Raw genomic sequence first — 25,088 nt, 5'->3', positions numbered from 1 at the left:
TCTATGAATATGAACGCATTATATTATATTTAACTGGCCCTGAGGGATCAGGCTTGTGCTTGAACTCCTTTGGAATTCGTTCCTCGCCCCGTCTCAAGAAGAACTGGATCCCCAGCCGCGGGTGCTGCTTCTCATGATGAAGGGAAAAATGCCAGTCACGGGGAACCATAGCACACGGATGACTGTGTGACTCTGGCCCTGGAAGTTACCTGGCTCATGGGAGTACGGCTGGGTGAAGGCCCCAGACTATGGGAGGTTCATGGTTCGACCGAGTCACCTGGACTCTCCGTCTCTGGGAGTAGCTGGGCACAGTGAAGTATCACCGGTGGAGTTTCGGGGCTAGCCAGTGAAAGAGCAGACTATGATATTCAGGGTACTCCCGTCTCTGGAAGTAACAGGCATGTGAAATTACAGCATGCTTTTCAGCGCGTGCTTCATACAGACTGTGGGATTGTGGGTAGCGCTTCCGTCTCTGGAAGTAGCATCATAGAATGTTGAAAAACCCTCTAACTGGTGCTTCTTTCCGCGTCCCCTTTTGGGAGCCTGTGTGGTGGACGTGCATGCCCCCACCTTGGAGACGTATACAATTGAGAACCACGAGTATTTTTCCGGACCTGTAGACAAGTTAGAGGATACGTCCGGGCTTGGCCAGACCCACGTACCGCCAAAACTGAGTAGTGGTGGTTCCACTCAATTCAGGCTAAACTCCTCCATGATTCTCGCCTACCGACTTGGCAATGCCGTTGGGTAGTAGTTCGCGTGTCACGGGATATGCGCATAGCAGGTGCCCACTTGGAGGTGTGGCGTTAACTGGTGATTCAATTTTATTCCAACCCTAATCATGAAAAAATGTGGAGTCTTCTGTTTCACATAGATAGAATTAGAGGAAGCAAATGAATGAAAAAATCCCAAACATTATCTATTTAATTCATCTATTTTCGCCACACTGCACAGAAAGCAGCTGTTTCCCAGTCCCTACGTAGATCTGAAAGACATTGTTTGCAGACGACTCTCGTTTGACGTCAGAACAGGTTTCTTTCCGGACTAGGCCGGAAAGAGTACCCTTTCCAGCCGCTAACATGGAACTAAGAAAGGTGATCAAAAAACTTTTCATTATTTTTGTGTTCATTATTCAATAATTAAAACATTTATAATAATATCATCTTATTGTCATTTGAAAGAATAAACAAATATAAACTCAACCTCCCACATAATTGAACATCATCTTTTAGGTTATTTAGACAAATCAAAATAAAAAATAAAAATACTTGGACAATTTTCTGATATTCAGATTACCTCAGATTTGCTAGAGCTATCACCTTCCACTTCTGCTTTCGGAAGTGCTTAGTAAACAACTATTCTCATATATTTATTATTGTTTATTTTTGTATGTAGCGAAAAATATCGTTCGCACCATGAGCAAAAATGTTTTTCCGGCTCTCAATCTTTTCTAGTCCGCGGCTTACGGCCTCGGACTTGAAAACCGATTTCGAGCCGGAAAAATCTCATTTTCTGCTCTAGGTGCGAAATATACTATTTCAAGTAGTAGATGCAGTACAATAGTTTACTGTATTGATTAAATGATTTTTTATTAAACTTGTGTATAAATACATTTTGTGCGTAACTTGATGATTAGACAGACGTCAGATCAAAAGATTCATTATCAGATATTTCTTATCTTACAACATTCAACTTATTTTAGAAATTAGAATGAGAACTAGGTAGATAACAATTTGCAATGTAAACTTGAAAATACAGCTTATTGTACTAGCCTGGCTCAACTATACAAATCATGTGATGAGAGAAATAATTTGTCTCAATGAAAAAAAAATGCTGATAACTTACCACAGGCTTCTCTCCATTCTGCAGTTGACTGATGAAGTTTCCTTTGATTGGTTTGTACACATCAGAACTCAATCTATCGTCAACAAATAACTGGCCAACACTCTGTGGGTAGCTCTTCTTTTTACCTGAAAAATAGTTTTAATATCACATGTAATAAAGAGTAACACTTTCCATAAAGCTATGCACTATAATAAAAAGTTGAAATTCATGTACTGAAGGATTTCAGTAGGTACTAGAAATTAATTGGAGATGCTCATTCATTTTTTTCATTCATTCATTTATTGTACAAAATATTACAATCATAATATAATTATGACATTGGAGGAAAAACTAGGCTGAGCCTGTACTATTTCTCTCCAAAAATTTTGATAAATTTAATGTTGTCCAAAGTTTGAGGTTATGAAATCACTCACAGCTTTTTCACTTGATTTTTGGTCTAGGAAAAATTATTTGAAGATTTTGAATGTTAAAGGTTGACATAATACTTCAAATCAATCACAGAATGTATCACAATGATTAAAAAACTCAAGAAATATTTCACTTATTTGAAAAAGTTTAATACAAAATCACAAACCAACCCACTATTGATCATCATATTTATTTACTGTATAAACTTTCCTTAATATGAATTACTGTAGGCTATAATTGATTTCGAAGGCTGCTGTTATGACTAATAGAAATTGAACTATGATAATTACATTTTTTTCAATTTTCAATAGTATTTAAGACTTGTTAAAAATGGATATCTAAGTATTTTGAATCAAATTGTGTCATAAACATATTGACTGTATAGAAGATATGATCTCCAAATAGTTGCACAGTTGAAATGTTTTTTTTTTGTTGACAATTTCATTCAATATTTTTTTATAAAACTAACCTTTGAATAGTTTTTCTGCAAGCACTTTCAACTCCATCTGTTTCTTCCTTTCTGGTGTGATGTTGTCTCTGTACTTTTTCGCTAGCCATAGCCTGTGAAGTCTTTTCAGTTCATGTGATGCCTGCAGGAACATGACAACGATGTTCAATAATTCAGAAAATTCTTTCATTTAACAAAACATGATAGAAAGGCAATAGCTATACTTCGAGCAGAAAGATCTCCACATAATCCAGATAGCCTACTTGATGGAAAGATACATTCATTATAGGATGCAATGGATATTGGCAAATTAATTATTTTGCAGTATTTAACGACATATTTATTCCATTCATTTATCTCCATGAAAACTTCAAAAGGACTAGAGATGTAGAAATATATATTGATGAGTTTACTGACAAATACACTTTCAATTGCCGGTTTTACTTATTTATTTTAATTCACTGGGCCGTTTTGGTACTATTCTTAAATGTTACTGATGTAGTGAGGAATTTCATTTAAATATTTCTAATTCATTTAAAACATCAACGTTTATTTTGTCCTGTAATTTCAATATTTTTATTAAAATAGAGAATAAATTCTAAAATATATTTATTGTAATAAGACAGACACACTTTACTTCAGACGCAACGCAGCCTACATACTGTGATATACTTTTCATTGTTGGGCATTTACATTCTACACTCTTCCACAAATTCAACAAAATCTAACAAATTATATTCTATCCACTGTAATATAAATACGGTTGAAAGATTGAACAGCTACACTATCAGAATGACCTGATACAGATGAACACTTGAGAGTCCTTATTTAATAATAATAATAAGAAGAAAATAGTTGATGTATATTATATAATGTAGAGAATAGCAGGTAAAGTTTTGACTCACTTGACTACAGACAATGGGGGGAACAGGCCACTTGCTGGATAGCAGACTGGTGGGCAGTGAGGAGGCAAGCCGCTCCAGGTACAGGACTCGGGCGGTGCGGATGAATCTCTTGTTGATGTCAGTTGGTTCCCCGCCTCGTGTGATGAAGCCTTCAATGAATCTGTCAAATTGAAAATGATTAACTTTTGAGCGGTACATAAAAGTTGATAAATTTACAAGAGATACTTTTGGTATCCAGAACTTGCCTTGCCTTCAAACCCATGGGATCTGCCCCATCAGAGAAGTTTCGGAGGGGCAAAAAGAAAAACCCAAGAGGCGCAAATGTAAGTCAAGAGGCTGAGTCGAGGGTGACCAGGTGCCCTAGAGGAAATTTGGCGACTCCTCCTTCAGCGGAAGGACCTACAAAAAAGCCAGGAGTGGAACTCACGTACGTCACGAGTTTGAGGGTGGAGAACCCAAAACTCACCACTGCTCAAAGAAGGGCGGCCATTCAGGCAAAACGTCTTGGAAGAGGTGAGGCTTTTGACCCTGCAGAGTTTCGGTGTGGCAAAAAGGAAAACCCAAGAGGCGCGAATGTAAGTCAAGAGGCTGAGTCGAGGGTGGCCGGGCGCCCTAGATGCAGTTTGGCGTCCCCTCTCTCAGCGGAAGGACCAACAAAAAGGTCAGGAGTGGAACTCACGTAGGTCACGATTTTGTGGGTGGAGAGGCCAAATCTCACCACTGCTCAAAGAAGGGCGGCTATTTAGGCAAAACTTCTTGGGAGAGGTTTTTGACCCTGCGAAGTTTCGAAGAGGCAAAATGAAAAACCCAAGAGACCAGAGAAGGATAAAACTCCAGGCACAAATGTGGGTCAAGAGGCTGAGTCAGGGGTGGTCGGGCGCCCTAGAGGCAACTTGGCCACCCCTTCCTGAGCTGAAGGACCTTCAAAGAAGGCCAGGAGTGGAACTCACGTAGGTCACGAGGACTAATCAGTCTGAAGAGACTGCCAAGCATATCACACTGGATCGCGACAAGCAACCAGGTAATGAATGGGATGTTAGTATAGGGAAAAACTCCTGGTTCTTGTAACAGACACAGGTATTGGTTTGCCTAACTAACATACTACTTGGGAACACAATAAGCTTCGGTTGACGTGTGGGGTTCTTTGAACCTTTGGATCCTTGAATTCGTCCCTTCAAAAACAATAAACAATACTTTTGGTACTCTTATATAGACTACCAATATATAATTCCTAACTATTCGAATTCATATTCATTTATTTGCTAGAGAAGTAATTACAAATTAATAAAACAGATATTATAAATTTACATTATGGTACTACCGGCAAATAACAACTTGTGCGCCGGCAGTAAGTTCGAACAAGTATGATAAACATATTGAAAGGAAAATAAAAATACAGCGTATTAAAAACATCTAAACTAAATAAAACTACGAAATACTAGGCCACATCTAAAACAACAAGTGGATAAGATAGAACAATAGTAAGCTAGGACAAATAATTTTGAAGATTCATAACAGAATACTCATTAACTAAAATACTAGGTATCTCACAATTTTGGGCTAAAAACGTCTCAAAATTGACTCAGGATCTTCAGAATTGACTCTGAAGGACTGCATTTTTCTAAGAGGTTTCCTCTATGGTTCAATATTTTTATTGAATTATTTTAATAAAATAATATATATTTTCCGGACGTGGGTTAGTGAATTTGGTGTTTTGTGTTTTTGGCTTTTAAAAATTAAAAGTAACTTTTTAAAAATAAAATTTATGTGAAAATCAAGAATAACTTCTATCACAGTTTACCATCGAGGGTGATTGTGGTTATGTCGGTGAAGTGGAACTTCCTACGGAACGCAACATTATCCAACCATACGCTTATAATAATAATAATATGGTTCAATGATTGAAGTGTCAATTAATAACAATTTGATAATCAATCATTCATACTGTAATGATTTTATGATTAATATTGTAATTAGTTTCATACAATCTAATGAGTAATTACTCAATAATTTCTCTATTGGATGAAACACGAAACAAACAAATACAATAATCAGAAAATAGAAAAAAGGCTATTGTTAAAAATTTCTTCAATTTATTAATTTTGTTTAATATTTATTACTAATACTCACACTCTAATAATATTGCTTTGTCTAGAGAGTTGTACTTTAAATCTTGAATAATTCTTGCTTATTTAGAAGTTCAATTCAATTAATTCAATTCACAACACACAAAATTACAAAATTATTTAATCATACATCATGGAAAACTTTGAAATGTGAAATTTTTGGTTCTAAAATACGGAATTAAAATTATTATTTTTTTAAATGTTAATTTGATCTTAGAAATTGTTTTTTTACGTTTTGGACTCTACAATGAAGAATCCAAATCAGGAGGTGAAAGTGAAAGAGAAAATTTGTAGTGATAGAGCTTCAACTCAATATATCCTATAAACTGGTGATAAGTGTGGGCTACATAGGAAATGACATTAAGTGTATTACGGCTAGGCAGAACATCCGAAAGCCAATAAAAACCATACGAATAAAAATAATCACACCTAATCAAATGAATTGATTGGATTGAACGACAAACGACAAATAATGACTTACGCCCTGATGACTTGACAGCATGGCGCCGCCTCTGTGCATGGCGCTTTGCAATCATGCGCCTGGTCCACGTCTCAATGACTATGGCCGCGTTTCTCAGCTGGACGTACTTCCGGCGCTGCACAAATCCCCTCCAGCGGCTCTGGATCATCGTCACCAGTTCATGCTTACGCGCCTGGAATGCGTCTTCCGTCTGGAACAATGTCTTCGCGTACCGGATGAAGATTTTTGTGCTGCAATTGAAAAAAATACCTTCAAATTATTTCCTATCCTATGGAGTTTGAAGGGTGAAAATAATTTATTAAGGCTGATTATCTCTAATTGAGTAAATTAGTAGTTCTTGAATTTTTATGTATGTACTTTAGTTTAGTGCAGTAGCTTATATTTATTTTTTGTAAAGCTTTTTTGTATTTTGTTTTTGACAAATAAATAAATTCATTCAATCACTCTGAATTGTATTTGATTGAAGGAAACTAATTACTTTGATGATGAATGAATTTTTAAAATAGTAGATACTGAATTTGTTGTACCTTTGTAAGCATGCATTTTTCCAAGTCAGGAATTTTGTGATATTAGAAAATTATATATGATTTGAAAGGGCTCAAGCAGGACTTCCTATATATCGGACCTGCATTTACAAAAAAAAAAAAAATGGCCGCCGTATGTGGTGGCCGGCATTGATATTTTAAACGGGAACTAGATGATCTGAGATTTCGACAAACTGAGACGCTCTCTAACAGCTGAATAGTGATATTTTCTGAGTAGGAATTTCTATAAGACCACCACATACGGCGGCCTTTTTTTTCTAGGCTCAGGTCCGGTAGTGTATATAGGAGGTCCTGGCTCGAGTCAGTGAGTGGGAATCTTCACCAGCTTGAGAAATTCATTGCATGTGTTATTTATGAGTTAAAAATACAACTTATTACATCACAGTATGATATGATCAATAAATTAATAATAGATCTCAGAATACTATGAAAAAGATTATTTATTTGATAGTTACTACCACAGATTGCATGATTTCAAAATGATATACAGTAGAATCAAAAATTACAAACATTACAGTAAAAAATGGTTGGTAATTATTTTCTCATAATTATCTTGAGGAAGAAGGGAGGGAAGATAAATACATTAAAAATCAGTTGCCGCAACATGCAAGGGTATAGATTTTTGTAATATTAGAATGAGAAAAGGGTTCCAAACAATAATTTAAGCAAGCCAACTATTAAAATCACTGAAAAATATTGAAAACTTTTCTATCTCATCCTGCGAAAAAAGTATGAAAGAAACAATATAGGCCTACTGTACATCATATTCCATAACATGCAAGGATGTAACTTGGATTTTTGTGATGAGGACAGGGTTTAATAGTTCCGTTGCGCCCTCTATCAATAGTACTGTCATCAAAACTTAATAAACAGAGATGAGAAACATATTCATTTATTTATTTATTCAATGATACACAAAGCACAATTCATTAAAATGATTGGGAAATGATTGAAATGAACATTCAATCAAGAGACACTGAACAGCGAATTAGCGATACAGTTTTTCATCAAGTCTTGTAATATGGAAATAGGCAATCACAGCCAGACACTGGATACATAAAAAAATCGTCACATAGCTTGACATAATATTTTCGTAGATAAAAAGACTAACAAGTCTTCATGTCTTGTTTCATGCAACATCTGTCGTCTCAAAGCGATGATAAATACAATATTATAATAAGTATTGTAATATTATAATATTGATAAATACAATATTATGTAAAAAATTTTCCCGTTGTCAGCGCTATAGTATACTGAGCAACTAAATAATCTTCGTAGTCGATTATCCACCTCTTCAATGCCTATCACTGTTGGGCGCCAAATCATGTGGTGCGTTTTTTAACGGCTTCACATATGTAGAGAGATTTGCCAAATCATGTAGTGCTATATTTAAATGCCTCACGTTGGGCCGGCAAATCATGTGGAGCGTGATTTGAAGGCTTCACACATGTAGAGTGAATCTTGTACTGAGTCAATGGTGTAGCGGCTATAAATTTTGTAATTGCGTGTGTGGACGCTGAGTGTACACCAGACTGATTGATTCACTACAAGATTCAATACAATTGTCGGAATCGCGGGAGGCCTAAACGCTCGCTCACCCTTGATTCTTCTAATGACAAATTGTATAGTGATGAAATTTTTATAAGTAGTGTAGCGATCGCTAAACACTGAAGACGGATACCTTAAAATTATTACCTGTGAAGAATGAGCATACAAAATCATACAGGTCGAGCAGAAATCCCGATGTAGATAATTTACGGGACTGTGTCTCTAATAAGTTCTGAAGGATTAAAATACGGTATTTGAACCAAATATCGTTCAGAATATATTTCGAGAACAGAGTCTTGTCGGGTTTTAAGCTCTATTGTAGGAATTTATATGATCTATGGCTGCCACTGCTGTACAATTGATGCATTCGCTCCAAAGTCGAGGTAGTTAACAGATAAAAGCTGATGTATGAGCAGGTAAGGACAAAGAATAAATATCTCGATCTGACCCCACTCGCTACATCCACTTAGACCTGTTCCAATATCCAGCTCAATTCAATTATTTCAATGATCGTATTCGATCGGTTCTTGATGATATAGAACGTATCAGACACAATAATTGACAGGCTTAAGAAATAATCGAACTCAGAAAGCGAATTAACAAAACTGAAATATATTACAATAAAATATGCAATCATACAGTGCAGGTTCAGAATTTGATTTACAGGTTGATAATAATTTGGCATTAACAGAATAGTTAAAAATTTTCTTGTGCTTGCATGATACCATGCGTGATTCAACAGAATTTTACGATTGATAAAACTGAACAATTTTGAAAAAATAGTGAAAAAAAATGAATTATAAAATATTTTAAAAAAAAATGTTCGGGGTCGTGGTTCAGGCAGCGGAGGATAGTTAATCAACTGCAAATTCTTATAAATTCAATATAGATAAATTCTAGACTCTTAAATGCTAAAGCGCTTGTCGGCGTGGCCAATAATTTAACGAAGAAAAATTTATGTTTTTCTGCACTGAAATATTTTCGAAGCGTAGATTGGGGCCCCTTATGACTTATAACTCACGTGAAATTCCTTGGTAGTCGTGGTTTTCTTCTTTAGATCAAAAAATCGTTTGATCGGCGGCAGTCCAGGCTTCGGTTTCAGCACGTGGGGAATTTTAATTTAAATATCTCCTTCACCGAATTAATTAAGGGATAATTTACTTTAAGCTTTTAAATTTATCGATTGATGAGAACAGAAATTTACGAATAACAAATAAATTGGCCTAAAATATCGGCTCACAAATAGAACATTTAAAATCGAACAAGAAATTTTCACAAATAGGTCTTTGGTAACTATAAAAAAGAGATCTACATGGTAAGGATTTCAAAAGGGAAGTGCTGCTCTTTTCTCTAAGCTTTTAGGCTAGACCTTGCTTCTCAGAATCTCAATGTAATAATTTGCATAAAAATTTGCCATTGGTAGAACGCTTGTGACGTAAACATGACGTCAGTGGCAAGTAGTAGAATACAATTCCTTTAATTACAATAATGATTCAATTTAGGTAATCCTTAAAACTGCTTAATCTTATAGACATAGTTTCTCTCATACAATGTACATGTGCTGGCGTAAATGATAAGGCAGGGTTGGTGTCTGATAATAGATTAACATGTGTTGCTTTCAAACGATCACCTTCTTGGTGCTATTTCTATGCACTATGATTGGCTTAGGCTGGCCAAAGAGATTTAATTACCATGTGGTTCAGTTGAATTAAATCGTTAATGAATTAATACTCTTGTACAATTTTTATTAGGTTTGAGATTGTTATAAATAATTTCTGCCATTTTATCAATAATATAATTTCATGCTATGACCTATTTAGTTACAATAAGACCTGACATATAATATAATTTCTTAAATAATAAATAATTTCAACGATAACACATACATTATTCAATTAATTCAATTCACAACACACAAAATTACAAAATTATTTAATCATACATCATGGAAAACTTTGAAATGTGAAATTTTTGGTTCTAAAATACGGAATTAAAATTATTATTTTTTTAAATGTTAATTTGATCTTAGAAATTGTTTTTTTACGTTTTGGACTCTACAATGAAGAATCCAAATCAGGAGGTGAAAGTGAAAGAGAAAATTTGTAGTGATAGAGCTTCAACTCAATATATCCTATAAACTGGTGATAAGTGTGGGCTACATAGGAAATGACATTAAGTGTATTACGGCTAGGCAGAACATCCGAAAGCCAATAAAACCCATACGAATAAAAATAATCACACCTAATCAAATGAATTGATTGGATTGAACGACAAACGACAAATAATGACTTACGCCCTGATGACTTTGACAGCATGGCGCCGCCTCTGTGCATGGCGCTTTGCAATCATGCGCCTGGTCCACGTCTCAATGACTATGGCCGCGTTTCTCAGCTGGACGTACTTCCGGCGCTGCACAAATCCCCTCCAGCGGCTCTGGATCATCGTCACCAGTTCATGCTTACGCGCCTGGAATGCGTCTTCCGTCTGGAACAATGTCTTCGCGTACCGGATGAAGATTTTTGTGCTGCAATTGAAAAAAATACCTTCAAATTATTTCCTATCCTATGGAGTTTGAAGGGTGAAAATAATTTATTAAGGCTGATTATCTCTAATTGAGTAAATTAGTAGTTCTTGAATTTTTATGTATGTACTTTAGTTTAGTGCAGTAGCTTATATTTATTTTTTGTAAAGCTTTTTTGTATTTTGTTTTTGACAAATAAATAAATTCATTCAATCACTCTGAATTGTATTTGATTGAAGGAAACTAATTACTTTGATGATGAATGAATTTTTAAAATAGTAGATACTGAATTTGTTGTACCTTTGTAAGCATGCATTTTTCCAAGTCAGGAATTTTGTGATATTAGAAAATTATATATGATTTGAAAGGGCTCAAGCAGGACTTCCTATATATCGGACCTGCATTTACAAAAAAAAAAAAAATGGCCGCCGTATGTGGTGGCCGGCATTGATATTTTAAACGGGAACTAGATGATCTGAGATTTCGACAAACTGAGACGCTCTCTAACAGCTGAATAGTGATATTTTCTGAGTAGGAATTTCTATAAGACCACCACATACGGCGGCCTTTTTTTTCTAGGCTCAGGTCCGGTAGTGTATATAGGAGGTCCTGGCTCGAGTCAGTGAGTGGGAATCTTCACCAGCTTGAGAAATTCATTGCATGTGTTATTTATGAGTTAAAAATACAACTTATTACATCACAGTATGATATGATCAATAAATTAATAATAGATCTCAGAATACTATGAAAAAGATTATTTATTTGATAGTTACTACCACAGATTGCATGATTTCAAAATGATATACAGTAGAATCAAAAATTACAAACATTACAGTAAAAAATGGTTGGTAATTATTTTCTCATAATTATCTTGAGGAAGAAGGGAGGGAAGATAAATACATTAAAAATCAGTTGCCGCAACATGCAAGGGTATAGATTTTTGTAATATTAGAATGAGAAAAGGGTTCCAAACAATAATTTAAGCAAGCCAACTATTAAAATCACTGAAAAATATTGAAAACTTTTCTATCTCATCCTGCGAAAAAAGTATGAAAGAAACAATATAGGCCTACTGTACATCATATTCCATAACATGCAAGGATGTAACTTGGATTTTTGTGATGAGGACAGGGTTTAATAGTTCCGTTGCGCCCTCTATCAATAGTACTGTCATCAAAACTTAATAAACAGAGATGAGAAACATATTCATTTATTTATTTATTCAATGATACACAAAGCACAATTCATTAAAATGATTGGGAAATGATTGAAATGAACATTCAATCAAGAGACACTGAACAGCGAATTAGCGATACAGTTTTTTCATCAAGTCTTGTAATATGGAAATAGGCAATCACAGCCAGACACTGGATACATAAAAAAATCGTCACATAGCTTGACATAATATTTTCGTAGATAAAAAGACTAACAAGTCTTCATGTCTTGTTTCATGCAACATCTGTCGTCTCAAAGCGATGATAAATACAATATTATAATAAGTATTGTAATATTATAATATTGATAAATACAATATTATGTATAATATTTCAATAGTAATAGAAATAAAAATAAAAATGTTGTGATTAATTAAACATCAATGTCCGAAACATGTTGTGATTAAATAATTCATAAAGGGTACTGAGATTTTTCTTTTTCTTTCTATTTCTATAAAAAGTAGCCCTATACAGAAAAGAGATATTCGAATATTAAGTTATTTGTGAAGTGGTACTCACTTTCCCATGCGATAGTCGTCGCGGCCATATTGGAGGTGGTCGACAAGCAGCTGCACTGCGTGCTTGTCAGTGAGGTGGGGCGGATGATGCGGCCAGGTAGCGGGCGACAGGCACTTGTAGCGCTGCAGGAATTCGGCGTAGCAGCGTCGGTAAGCGAAGCCGGCCCTACGCACTCTCAAATTCTCCATCAGTCCCAGGTATTTCACCTGATGAGTCACTATCTCCTCGTTGAATTGCCCTAATAAATCCAACAGATTGAGAAATTTAAATATTTAAAAATCAGAAAAACACTTTTTTTTAGGCTCAGGATGCCTCAAAACTCAGAAATCATGAAATTAGGGTTACTTTATGGTTTTGTGAAAGATATATACTTTCCTTACCTACGGTAGTAGCCTTGAACAGAAGTTTTCAGAGAAAACCAATGAAACAAGAAATTGAGAAATAAAATACTGTAAATGAATATTGAGATTAATTGATTTTCAGGAGACCTCAAAGCTTTCAAGTGTGAAATTCGATTAAAAATTATCCACATATTGAATAGGCTACTCAATATTACATGGAATTCATTCATTAGTTCCAATTCTGTTTTTTACTATTACTCTATTTCTGTTTGTGTGAGATTGACAAAGACTTATTCTTTTTTTTAGTTATCAAAATTGAGTGACTGTCTTGTTCATATTATTATAATAATTATACAATATAATTTTGAACTTCAACGACAGCTGTTAAGCTATTGAAGTTCTTTTCTTTTTTTCCATCATGATATTGTTTTACCTAATAATTTGCATTGTAAAGACATTTGTAAAACATGTTGTGAATAAAAAAAAACTGAAAAAACTTAATTCAGTAGCCTATAGAACAAATGAATCATGAAAGTACTTCCCAGTTGATCCATCTTCTTATAAAATAAATATGAATGTTTGTTGTATGTATGTTTAAAATACAAAGTGACCCAGAATATCGGGAACTTTTAAAAACGACAAAAAATATTAGTGAAGAGAAAAAATGATTTTATTCGAACTAAGTCTTTAACTTTACATTAGTTTAGATAAAATCATTTTTGCCCTTCCCACTTTTTTATGACGTTTTTAAAAGTTCCCGTAATTCTGGGTCACCTGGTGTTTATAAGTATGAATGTTTGATGGTGGGGAGTCCGTTACATTTATATATTTATATTACATTAGGAAAATAATTATTGCCGGTTGAATAGATATTGATAGGCTACTACTCCATTGAATATTTCTCCATTAAAATTTATAAAACATTAATGTTTTTTTTAAACATACAGAGGAGAACTGTCAATGTTAATACATTTATTCAAAATCTAGAATGTCGATTTATTTGAATGTTTTTAGTGTACGTTTTTGATTCAAGAATGTTTGAATAGTGAATAATATATTTTTTTATAAATAGATTTACCTAGTTAGTTGTCAATCGTGGAACACAGTGTTAATAGCAAACTATTAAACAATCTCACTTTATGAATTCAATCAATTTTTTCGTCACTATTATAACGAAACAAGAACAATATTATCTGTAAAGTAATTCATCAACTCAGTCCTCACACTCTTGGACTCGGGTACTCTCTCAGTACTTCACTTCAAATAAATACTGTAACTCGAACTGAGAAACAAAACCTAGTCCACTCCCTGAAGCTCAACTGAACGTAACCGAGATGATGATGTCACCAGCTCACTAACAGGTATCAGCTTCAATCAAGCAAAGCAAAAAACAGCATTAGCTATTCTAAACTACTGAACATTCCTGCAATTAGTGTTTCTCTTACATGTAACAATGATTTGTTGTTTTTTAAAAGCTATTTGAATATTGTTAGGTTTCAAATTCTCTAGAGAGCATTTCCATTGTTGTAGATAAAAAGAACAGTTGAAAGTTTTCCAAAACTATTTATCACACTATCCTCAATTTCAACATTCAATAAACTTCATGTTAACACGTATTTCCAAAATCCAAACTTCCACAAGTATTCATTAAAGTCTTACAATAATTATTGAGCACCGTAAATTTATTTCAAATGTATACTTGATTCAGATATCATGGCAAACATTTCAATTCCACGATAAATAAATAAAACAGCTTTTGCCAATTCCACGAATGATTTTCATAAGAAAAATGAAAAAATGTTTTCAAATGAAAATAATTTGTAACAATATAAGAAAAAATGTTGTTTTTAAATAACTTTTGGAATTAACAAAATCTGATTCATTCATAAATCTTTCTTTAAATTATTTGTTTCTCATAATTGAAAGATCGATTCAATCACAATTCACAAAAAAGATCTAGACTCAAAGTAGGGGAATATATTTCCTTGATTTGCCTATCTAGCAACTAAAATTTAATTGAAAATCAGGTTTTCTGAAGAAAATTTCACAAAAGATGAAACAAGTGACTTGAGAGTCGATACATTTGATAGTTAATGAAAAAAACATAGGTTTGCTAGGTAATAAATGGTGCATGTCTACAATCGGATTAAAGAGAATTGAATATTGGGAAAATTAAGGAAAACGTTGTTCCAAATAAGTATCAAATAAACAATTTGTCTTCAATTGTACCAAGCAATATAAATCGAGCTGAGCACATCTGTGGGTAACTTAAAGTAACCTCGCATCTTCTAAATATTCTTTCTTAAAGTTGATTTTTTCTCTTTCAGATTACACTGGTGTCACAAAAAATTCATAATTTACTGACCAATTTCTTAGCAAACCAATGTTCCTGTACTATTCTTAAAAAAGGATAGGTGTTTAAAATATGATTATCGTTTCTATATACAAAATTAAAACATTTGACAGTATAATACCGGCTTTAGGAAGTTGATGCTCACCTGGCATCTTGAAGTCATTAGGCTTGATGCACCGGATGTAGGAGGGCTCCTTGTTCATGAGAATGGCCATCAGCTGATTGAGACTGGCCTTAAACTGGGTGGCGGCTGTTTCCGGCCTCCTACGACTTGAGCTGGCTGGGAACACGGATCTATGAAAATAATAAATAAAAATAGAATTGAATCTTATTTTTCCAAAATAGAAAATAATATCATCTGCGATACAATAGAATAGATTCAACGATAAGAGCTATTCATGAGTAATTTTCAAGATCGATCTTATAAATAAATGGGAAGTGAAAACTAATACTAGCAACCAATGCGATTTTAGTAGTGTATGATTACAATACAACTAAGTTAAGTAGTCACAATCCAAGTCGAATCGTGAATAAATATGGCTCTAAAGCATTAATTTCATTACTCCTACAACAATCGAGGTGTTGAAATAATTGGAAATCTACAACATTACTTGGCGTAAAAGAAATTGGGTCTAATGCTTGCTGAATTTGACATAATAAGTCTGTAAATAGGAACACAGACTTGAGCAATGTTCCTACTTTCTAAAGACCTTAAACACATTCCCTTAAAGTACAATATCATATTATGATATAATGTTAGGGGACCAGCTGAGATCTAATAAAAGTAAAGATTGTACGTTGATGGTTTAGCGGTGATGTACACTAATGTGATTGTGATAAATTATTCAACTGTCAGCTAAGTCAGCTAAGCGTAATCCATGCAGCCATTGGAGAATTATATTTAACCGTATTGCTTCTTGTAATAGTACTTTACGTAACAAGTCTGGTAACGATAATTTTCCGCATAAGTATGATTGTTTTTGCCCGAAACGTAGTTGAGGGCAGAATTATCATACGAATGCGGTAAATACGTTACCGTACAAGTTACGTACAATATTTTTTGTCATACTTATCTGAGAAAGAATAATATTGCCGAGAAACAAACCATTACCTGCTGCTGCTCGAGCTACTGCATTCTATAAACATGACCTAGCCCGTAACGCCTTGTTCATAACAGACAGACCCTTCGAGCTCAAATAAAATAATAAAGGTCTAAATTAATTATAAGATTTCAGATGAGTTCTTATAACTTGAAACTCCTTAAATGAGCTCTTTAATTATTTGAGTTGGTATATTAATTACTCAGATGTTATTAGGACTCAGTAGAGTCCTAACATACTCGACTGTAAAGAGAACATATGATCTCTTTACAGTATAGTATGCTGTAATGAAAATCACATGTTTTCTTGTTCTGCAAACAGCTGTTTACCGGCTTGATTTAATGCATGGAACAGCTGCAATTGAGTAAGTATGACAAAAAGAATTTTTTGTCATAGTCATTCAATTCCAGCTGTTTTACATCCATGAAATAAAGCCGGTAAACAGCTGATTGTAGAACAAATAAACATATGATTCTCATTACAGCATACTGTACTGTAATAAAATCATATGTTTTCTTTACAGTCGAGTATGTTTCCTAGTTCTGAATTTGGAACAGCAAACAAAACTGGTACAAAAACCGCCTTTTAGCGCTCCAGGTGGAAATTTTGTCAACAACAGTCAAGAAATTCTTGATTCGAAACTTGTAAACTAGGTTATGTTTATAGAATGCATGAATGCATGAATGCAAGCAGGTAATGTTTTCATTTTCTCAATGATTATTCTTTTCTGGATTATTAAGACAAAAAATAGTGTAAGTTACTTGAACGTGAATGTCTTTTGCAGTGCTCAAATGAAATTCTAGTCTCGGCTAATGCCTCGACTAGAAACATCATTCTCGCCTGCAAAAGGGCCCTTCCCGTCCTTGTGACTTAAGATACTATTACAAGATAGCATATTCTGGATTGGAATATCTGCATCCACGTATAGGCTTAAGACTTTATATAAGTCATTGTTCAATATAGAAGTGATTCAGTGTAGGCATACAGGACCCTTCCAGAGCACGGGTTTCCTGCTAGTTGGAAATACTTCTGAAACGCACCTCGTAATCGAATTGTGCGTAGTGCCCATCACCTCCCTGAGGTCCCTGAACAGGAGGTCGTTGTTCTTCTCAATGAAGCCGGAAATGTTGTAGGTGACCTCGCCGGCGTAGTGCACCAGTATGAACTGGTCGCGACCCATGGTCTTGCGCACATTCTTGTCGGCCTTGCGGTGGCCCGTGAAGTGGTCGTGGCAGTTCAGCTGGTCGTTCAGCTTGGTCAGTAGGCTCAGGTCGGTCGGCTCGCCGGGTCGCAGGCATTCCTCGTCCAGCAAAGAGATTATGCCTGAGATCAAAGTTACACACTAATTAAGAATAATCAGTAGAGAAGAGGTTCAGAAACTGGATGCCAAGTATTACGGGAAAGGTGTTACGGAGTTAGCATATATAAAGAAAAATATATACACACTAATTGGAGTCGAAGATACACAGTGCTGTCTTGTAAAATGTAACACTATACAAAACAGTACTGAGAATCAAACCTAAAGTGAACTGACAACTTTATAGCTACAGATGACGCACTACAAGAATACCATTAATAAGAGTAATCAGCAAAGAAGCGGTTCAGAACTTTCAGAAATGAAAATGAATAAAGAGCTGAATGTTAAGTATTACAGAAAAGGTTTTACGGTGATAGCATTGTATAAAGAAGAAAATATAAAGAAGAAAAATCAAATGTAGTTAGCCGGGTTGATCTAGTGGTCTGGAGCGTTACAAACTTCAGTCTGCTCTAGCACCGCCTGGTTGGTGGGTTCTAATCCCGCCGGATGCATGGACGTTTGATCATCTCATCAAATCACCCACCACTTTCCATTACCCCCGCACAGGCAAAAAGATTACGTGGGCATCATCCACAATAAAAAAAAATCCCCATACCCAAATAATATGTCTTTATGGGGGGACATTCACAGATTATAATGATTGCATCTGATGTAAATTAAAATAATATTTATTTGATTTATTGAATTGACATAATATATTACTTGATCCAGTAAACCTGGAGTAGGATCAAGGCTTTAAAAATAAGATACAGGAGACATTAGTGACGTTTAAAAAGTGAAATAAAGGTGATGAATTTGAATGATGTGATAAGGTTTTTGTATGATAATTTTAGCTGGACATGAAATTATGAAAAAAAGCTACTGAATAATTTGTTTTGTTAATATTTACTGTTTTACTATAACATTTATATTTATTCATCTTTGAAATACCTTTATACTTCTCCTCGATGAGGTTGCAAATGACTTTATTGTTGAAATATTGCACGGGCTCCCATTCGATGCCTTCCTTCAAATACTCTTCCTGCTCTGATTTCAGTGTCAGTTCAATGAACACTTGCTGCAGCTTCTCATTGCAGTAATTGATGCAGAACTGTTCAAAACTGAAAAAAGAAAAATACTTTATGAAAACAAACATTTGTAGTTAACATTCTGTTCATTTAAGAATATACTTTTATAAACAAGAGGATTAGTTTTTCTATTTTTTCAAAAATGATAGTTATTCCTAGAAAAAATTAGTAGAAGCAAAAAAGAGCAGAATTTGGAATCCTGCTTGGAATACACTATTCTGAAAACGTAGGGGTGAAAGGAGTGTCACTTGAATAGGAGATAGAATAATAAGAAAGCAACGACACTGTCTGACTTTTCTGATAAATTTTACACTACTGATAAGTGTTACTGTATTTACAACAAATTTTCTGTTTATAGATCTTTTAGATTTTCTTTGATTGAGGAAATGTACTTTTATTTGAGGAACATACAGAAATAATTTATGAGAGGGAGAATAAATCTTTAAGATTTTCTTGAATTGAGAAAATGTACTTTCATCTTGAGGAACACACAGAAGTCATTCATGAGAGAAAGAGAATGTATATTAAACATATAGTAGATCAGTTTAGGCCCTAGAGCTGAAAAAATGAGAACTTTTCATAGTATTATTCATATATTTATTAGATGTGGCAAGCATAAGAATAGTCAGCCTGAATTAATGTATGAAAATTGAGTCGTCCTTTTCAATAGCTGAGAACCTCTTGTCATTATTTCGACATAAAAATTGTTAAAACAAACACTCAGAAATTGAGCCATTCAGAAGTGAGACTCAGGAAATTACAACATAAATTACTATAACTCAATTTATCCACATAACTGAAATCACCCCCATAATAATAACTCAAATTATCTACATAATAAATAAAATTAACTTGTGCGAAAAACATTATATACTTGACATGATGGATGTGGCGTGTGAATTAATCTGCATGCAGACTTGAGCGCCATGAACCATTCATCTTTCATCAGCTGATGCTACGCTTATTATATCGGTACCTTACTCTTACTATACAAATACTGATAAAATCAGTTGATGAAAAGTGAAAAGCGCGTATTCGTGGCGCATAAGTCTGTACGCACCTTAGTATGTAAGCAGCTCTAGAAGAATAGGTTCACTTGCAACTTGACATTCTATAATTTTGTGAATATCTTTCATGAATTCCAAGTGAATAAAATTTTAATATGGAAGTGCGAACTTTTATTTGAATGCGTAGACTAAAAATAAAACAAACTAACTAAATTTTATAGAATATTTCCAAATAAAATATCAATTCTTCAAGCATAATTACTCTAATTTTTGTATCATCAGTACTACAATTTAAAGTGTTTAGTCACAGTATACATACAGTATGGAAACTCGGCGAGTACCCTGGCGCAAAAATCCGCCATCTTGTTAGAAAGCTCCGCATTGTGTTGATAGTATTGATGAGAGGTTCGGATCACTTTACTGATCCGGATCAAATGATCTTGTTCATTGCCGCGAGCCAATCAGAAGACCAGGATTGGAACTTCCTAAGGTAACGTGACGTGTCTAGTATTTGTGCCATGTAAAAAGCATTGGTAGGATAGACGTTTGATTGACAGTTTGCATTCTGTATTTATTGTGTGGTTTAGTGGCAAGTGTGCATTAGTTGAGGCCGATCACTACACACTGTACACCCACCTATTGGTCTGGAATATCTCAAATCCATAGATGTCAAGAATGCCCATGACAGTATTGTTCTTATGGTGTGCAGGTTGCAGGGACTTGTTGAGCCGCTGCACGAGCCAGGTGAAGAGGCGGTCGTAGACAGCTTTAGCGAGTGCGTCTCTGGCGTAGACGGCCAGCTCACGGTTCAGCGGCGACGTCACCACGTCGCCCCGGGCGTCGATTGTGCGGTGCGTCAGCGCTTGTTCCAGCTCGCTTTCCGAACAGCCCAGCAGCTGCAACGAGCAACCAAAATAGTTATTTGTCATATTGCTGATGGGGAAATTATTATCCTTATTATTAAATAATAATAATTATTTAAGATTAGAATGTGTCTGTACAATGATAATTCTATTGAGAATGGCCATTTTCACATTAATTTTACCATAGATTTTTGGCCGACACTCAGAATTTTTTCTCCGATTGGCTAATTCACACCAATCAGAGGACAATTCTGTGTGAAAACGGCCAATAAATGAATTCAGTTCAATTATGTCTAGAATAAAAAGAGCTTTCCAAGTAACTAAAGAAGGTAGATAAGAAATTAACTTGGTTATTTGTTACATTCTTCTTCTTTTTCTTTTTTTGGCTAAGCCTTATCCCTATCATATGAGGTCGGCATTTCCCTCCTTCAGCCGTCTCCTCCACAAAATCCTGTCCATCTCCTCCCCTTCTCCAGCAGATCAGTCTTCACTCTGTCTCTCCACCTCATCCTTGACCTTCCTCGCCCTCTCCTGCCACCCACATCCAAATCCTGCACCCTCCGTCCTACATAATCCTCCTCCTCTGTACATGTCCAAACCACGGAAATTACAACATAAATTACTATAACTCAATTTATCCACATAACTGAAATCACCCCCATAATAATAACTCAAATTATCTACATAATAAATAAAATTAACTTGTGCGAAAAACATTATATACTTGACATGATGGATGTGGCGTGTGAATTAATCTGCATGCAGACTTGAGCGCCATGAACCATTCATCTTTCATCAGCTGATGCTACGCTTATTATATCGGTACCTTACTCTTACTATACAAATACTGATAAAATCAGTTGATGAAAAGTGAAAAGCGCGTATTCGTGGCGCATAAGTCTGTACGCACCTTAGTATGTAAGCAGCTCTAGAAGAATAGGTTCACTTGCAACTTGACATTCTATAATTTTGTGAATATCTTTCATGAATTCCAAGTGAATAAAATTTTAATATGGAAGTGCGAACTTTTATTTGAATGCGTAGACTAAAAATAAAACAAACTAACTAAATTTTATAGAATATTTCCAAATAAAATATCAATTCTTCAAGCATAATTACTCTAATTTTTGTATTATCAGTACTACAATTTAAAGTGTTTAATCACAGTATACACACAGTATGGAAACTCGGCTAGTACCCTGGCGCAAAAATCCGCCATCTTGTTAGGAAGCTCCGCATTGTGTTGATAGTATTGATGAGAAGTTCGGATCACTTTACTGATCCGGATCAAATGATCTCGTTCATTGCCGCGAACCAATCAGAAGACCAGGATTGGAACTTCCTAAGGTAACGTGACGTGTCTAGTATTTGTGCCATGTAAAAAGCATTGGTAGGATAGGCGTTTGATTGACAGTTTGCATTCTGTATCTATTCTGTGGTTTAGTGGCAAGTGTGCATTAGTTGAGGCCGATCACTGTACACTGTACACCCACCTATTGGTCTGGAATATCTCAAATCCATAGATGTCAAGAATGCCCATGACAGTATTGTTCTTATGGTGTGCAGGTTGCAGGGACTTGTTGAGCCGCTGCACGAGCCAGGTGAAGAGGCGGTCGTAGACAGCTTTGGCGAGTGCGTCTCTGGCGTAGACGGCCAGCTCACGGTTCAGCGGCGACGTCACCACGTCGCCCCGGGCGTCGATTGTGCGGTGCGTCAGCGCTTGTTCCAGCTCGCTTTCCGAACAGCCCAGCAGCTGCAACGAGCAACCAAAATAGTTATTTGTCATATTGCTGATGGAGGAATATTATTATTATTTAAGATTAGAATGTGTCTGTACAATGATAATTCTATTGAGAATGGTCATTTTCACATTAATTTTACCATCGATTTTTGGCCGACACTCAGAATTTTTTCTCCGATTGGCTAATTCTCACCAATCAGAGGACAATTCTGTGTGAAAACGGCCAATGAATGAATTCAGTTCGATTATGTCTAGAATAAAAAGAGCTTTCCAAGTAACTAAAGAAGGTAGATGGACAAAATCCTGTCCATCTCCTCCCCTTCTCCAGCAGATCAGTCTTCACTCTGTCTCTCCACCTCATCCTTGGCCTTCCTCGCCCTCTCCTGCCACCCACATCCAAATCCTGCACCCTCCGTCCTACATAATCCTTCTCCACTATACATGTCCAAACCACCTCATTCTGGCCTCCTGCATCTTCCTACACAATGGTCCCACCCAAACTGTACTTCTAATCACCTCATTACGAATCCTATCACTTCTCTTCTCTTGCCTTTTTGCTGATTTGTTGCATTATTGATGAAAAAATATTCGCAATGTGATAATGTGTTAAGTGATATGTCACTATACCTAATGGTAATACCTGTGTTATTTTGTTATCTTTGTTTAAAACAAATTATTAAATGTATTGAAATATTAAAAATTATATTTTTGATTAATGAACTTCGATTTTATTTGATAATTTTGAGGACATTTCGAGGAATCAGGAGACAATTCAAGGAGTTTTCGAGTAGCCAAGAAGTTGGAGAGACATTGAGAGAAGGAAAATAGCTCGTTTATTTGTCACATTTCTAGTATACATTATAGAAAGATTGATTGCCTTCAAGGTCGAAGTTAGGACTCCAGGTCCTCTCTCCCACACAACCCTTTACATTTCATACAAATAAATACTATGAATAAACAGGATGATGTGTGAAAATACAGTTTAAGGATAAGCAAATCCAAGTGTGTGAAGACCGCTGAAATAATAATAATAATATGTAGTGTGTTATAGAGGCTTATTAAAATAGAATTTATTCTCATTAACACTTTGAAACGGAAATAAACTTGGACTAAATGTGTTAAGAGACGGCAGTTGAAATATGTCTGAGAGATGGAGGAGACGTGGCAGAGAGGCCTGAAAAGTTCTTACTCTGCCTAATAATTAAGTTTTTCATTTCATATCAATGATGTGTTTACAAACCTTAGCAACTTTGGAAACGGGAACCCGGTTGGGAATGAAAGCAATGCCCTCTTCCTCGGAGAAGCCCACATTGCCGAGATGCAGTATGCTGGCCACTATGGTGAATATCTCCTCCTGCTCACCGTCTGACAGTTCCATCACTTGCATGGCTCGCTGCACTTCCCTAAATTGCACAGAATCGGCCGGTTGGCTCAATCCTTCGCCCTTCACCTGCAATTATTTTAAAAACTCAAATACCAATTCATTCCAAAACGAAAAATGGTAAAATGCATTGTAAACGAGCTAGCTAATCTAATGAGGTATATTAACTCATTACAGATAGTTTACTAAATTCATGTATTGAAACAATGAGTATTTGAAAGTGTTTCCCGCTTGTCATAATCTCTTTGTAAGTAGTGGAGAGAATAATCAACATACAGAGTGTTTCAGAAGTAGTGTCGAACATTTTAGGGTATTGTTCCTGGATGATAGGAGACTACAAATGTCGTATTTCAAGTGTCCAAAACTCAGCAGTCATCCATATAGCTGTCATTTTGTTTTTTCACTTAGGAATTTTTATCTCAAGAACGAAATGTTGTATTGGTCTGAATATGTTTGCTATAGAGACTCAACTTTAGAAAATAAAATAAAAATTTTTCGATGTAAATACTTAAAGTGGCGGCCATTTAAAATGTTTGATGGCAAATTTCACGAGAACCGTTCACTTTACAGAAGACATAAAATTTGGCAAATTGTATCAAGTCTTATTTATTGAGACTGGTCGAAGAATAACAAAGAAATTAATTATTTTCGTACTGCATGCATGACCACTTTTCACAATTTAAACATCAATATTAAATATTCGATTTCAATTATTGTATTCAAGATGACGCTTTGAAACACGGTATGGCTCCATATGGCCATCCAGCTGATTTTACAATGTTTTTCAGATGATCTTGTTTGTTCATGGTCATGCATGCAGTACAAAAAGGATTAATTTCTCTGTTATTCTCCGACCAATCTTTATAAATAAGGTATCCTTCAAATCTTGATAAAATTTTCTAACGTTTTGTCTGTTGTAAATTTTCTGTAAAGTGAACAGTTTGCGTGAAATTTGTCATCAAAAATTTAAAATAACCGCCATTTTGAAAATTTACATAGAACATTTTTTATTCTATTTTTTATAGTTGAGTCTGCATAGCATAAATATTCATGCCAAATTTCAGAGCAATGCAACATTTCGTTCTTGAGATAAAAAATCCTAAGTGAAAAGAACAAAATGGCAGCTATAAGGATAACCGCTGAGTTTTGAGCACTCCAAATACAACATTTGTAGTCTCCTATCATCCAGGAACAATACCTTAAAATGTTCGACACTACTTCTGAAACACCCTGTATAATAATTAATTTGGAGTTATTATATTTATTCAATTTGGGTGATGTGAGCTAATTCAGACACGAGCCTTCTCATGCAAATCCCATTAGGAATAATAATTTTGCAGAATATAAGTTGCATGCT

At 35.1% G+C, this 25,088-nt stretch overlaps 1 protein-coding gene across 5 annotated transcripts in view; it reads right to left on the bottom strand.

The window, feature by feature from the left end:
• Positions 1-25,088, bottom strand: part of LOC111050274 (unconventional myosin IC) — a 79,759-nt gene that overhangs the window by 2,427 nt on the left and 52,244 nt on the right. For 3 of the 5 annotated variants that reach the window (XM_022336570.2, XM_022336573.2, XM_022336572.2), the window contains 10 exons: positions 23,591-23,800; positions 22,103-22,362; positions 18,603-18,772; positions 17,395-17,677; positions 15,400-15,548; positions 12,561-12,798; positions 10,600-10,830; positions 3,607-3,766; positions 2,723-2,843; positions 1,846-1,970 (listed from right to left, as the gene is read on the bottom strand). In XM_022336570.2, the coding sequence (XP_022192262.2) occupies positions 1,846-1,970; positions 2,723-2,843; positions 3,607-3,766; positions 10,600-10,830; positions 12,561-12,798; positions 15,400-15,548; positions 17,395-17,677; positions 18,603-18,772; positions 22,103-22,362; positions 23,591-23,800 (1,947 nt within the window). Of the gene's footprint in view, positions 1-1,845; positions 1,971-2,722; positions 2,844-3,606; positions 3,767-10,599; positions 10,831-12,560; positions 12,799-15,399; positions 15,549-17,394; positions 17,678-18,602; positions 18,773-20,382; positions 20,643-22,102; positions 22,363-23,590; positions 23,801-25,088 lie in introns of all 5 variants that reach the window. The other 2 variants (XM_039437084.1, XM_039437085.1) reach the window with 1 other exon arrangement.

Source organism: Nilaparvata lugens, chromosome 10 (assembly GCF_014356525.2).
Source record: "Nilaparvata lugens isolate BPH chromosome 10, ASM1435652v1, whole genome shotgun sequence".
Taxonomy (NCBI): Eukaryota; Metazoa; Arthropoda; class Insecta; order Hemiptera; family Delphacidae; genus Nilaparvata; species Nilaparvata lugens.
This window is presented reverse-complemented; position numbering and strand designations above follow the sequence as displayed.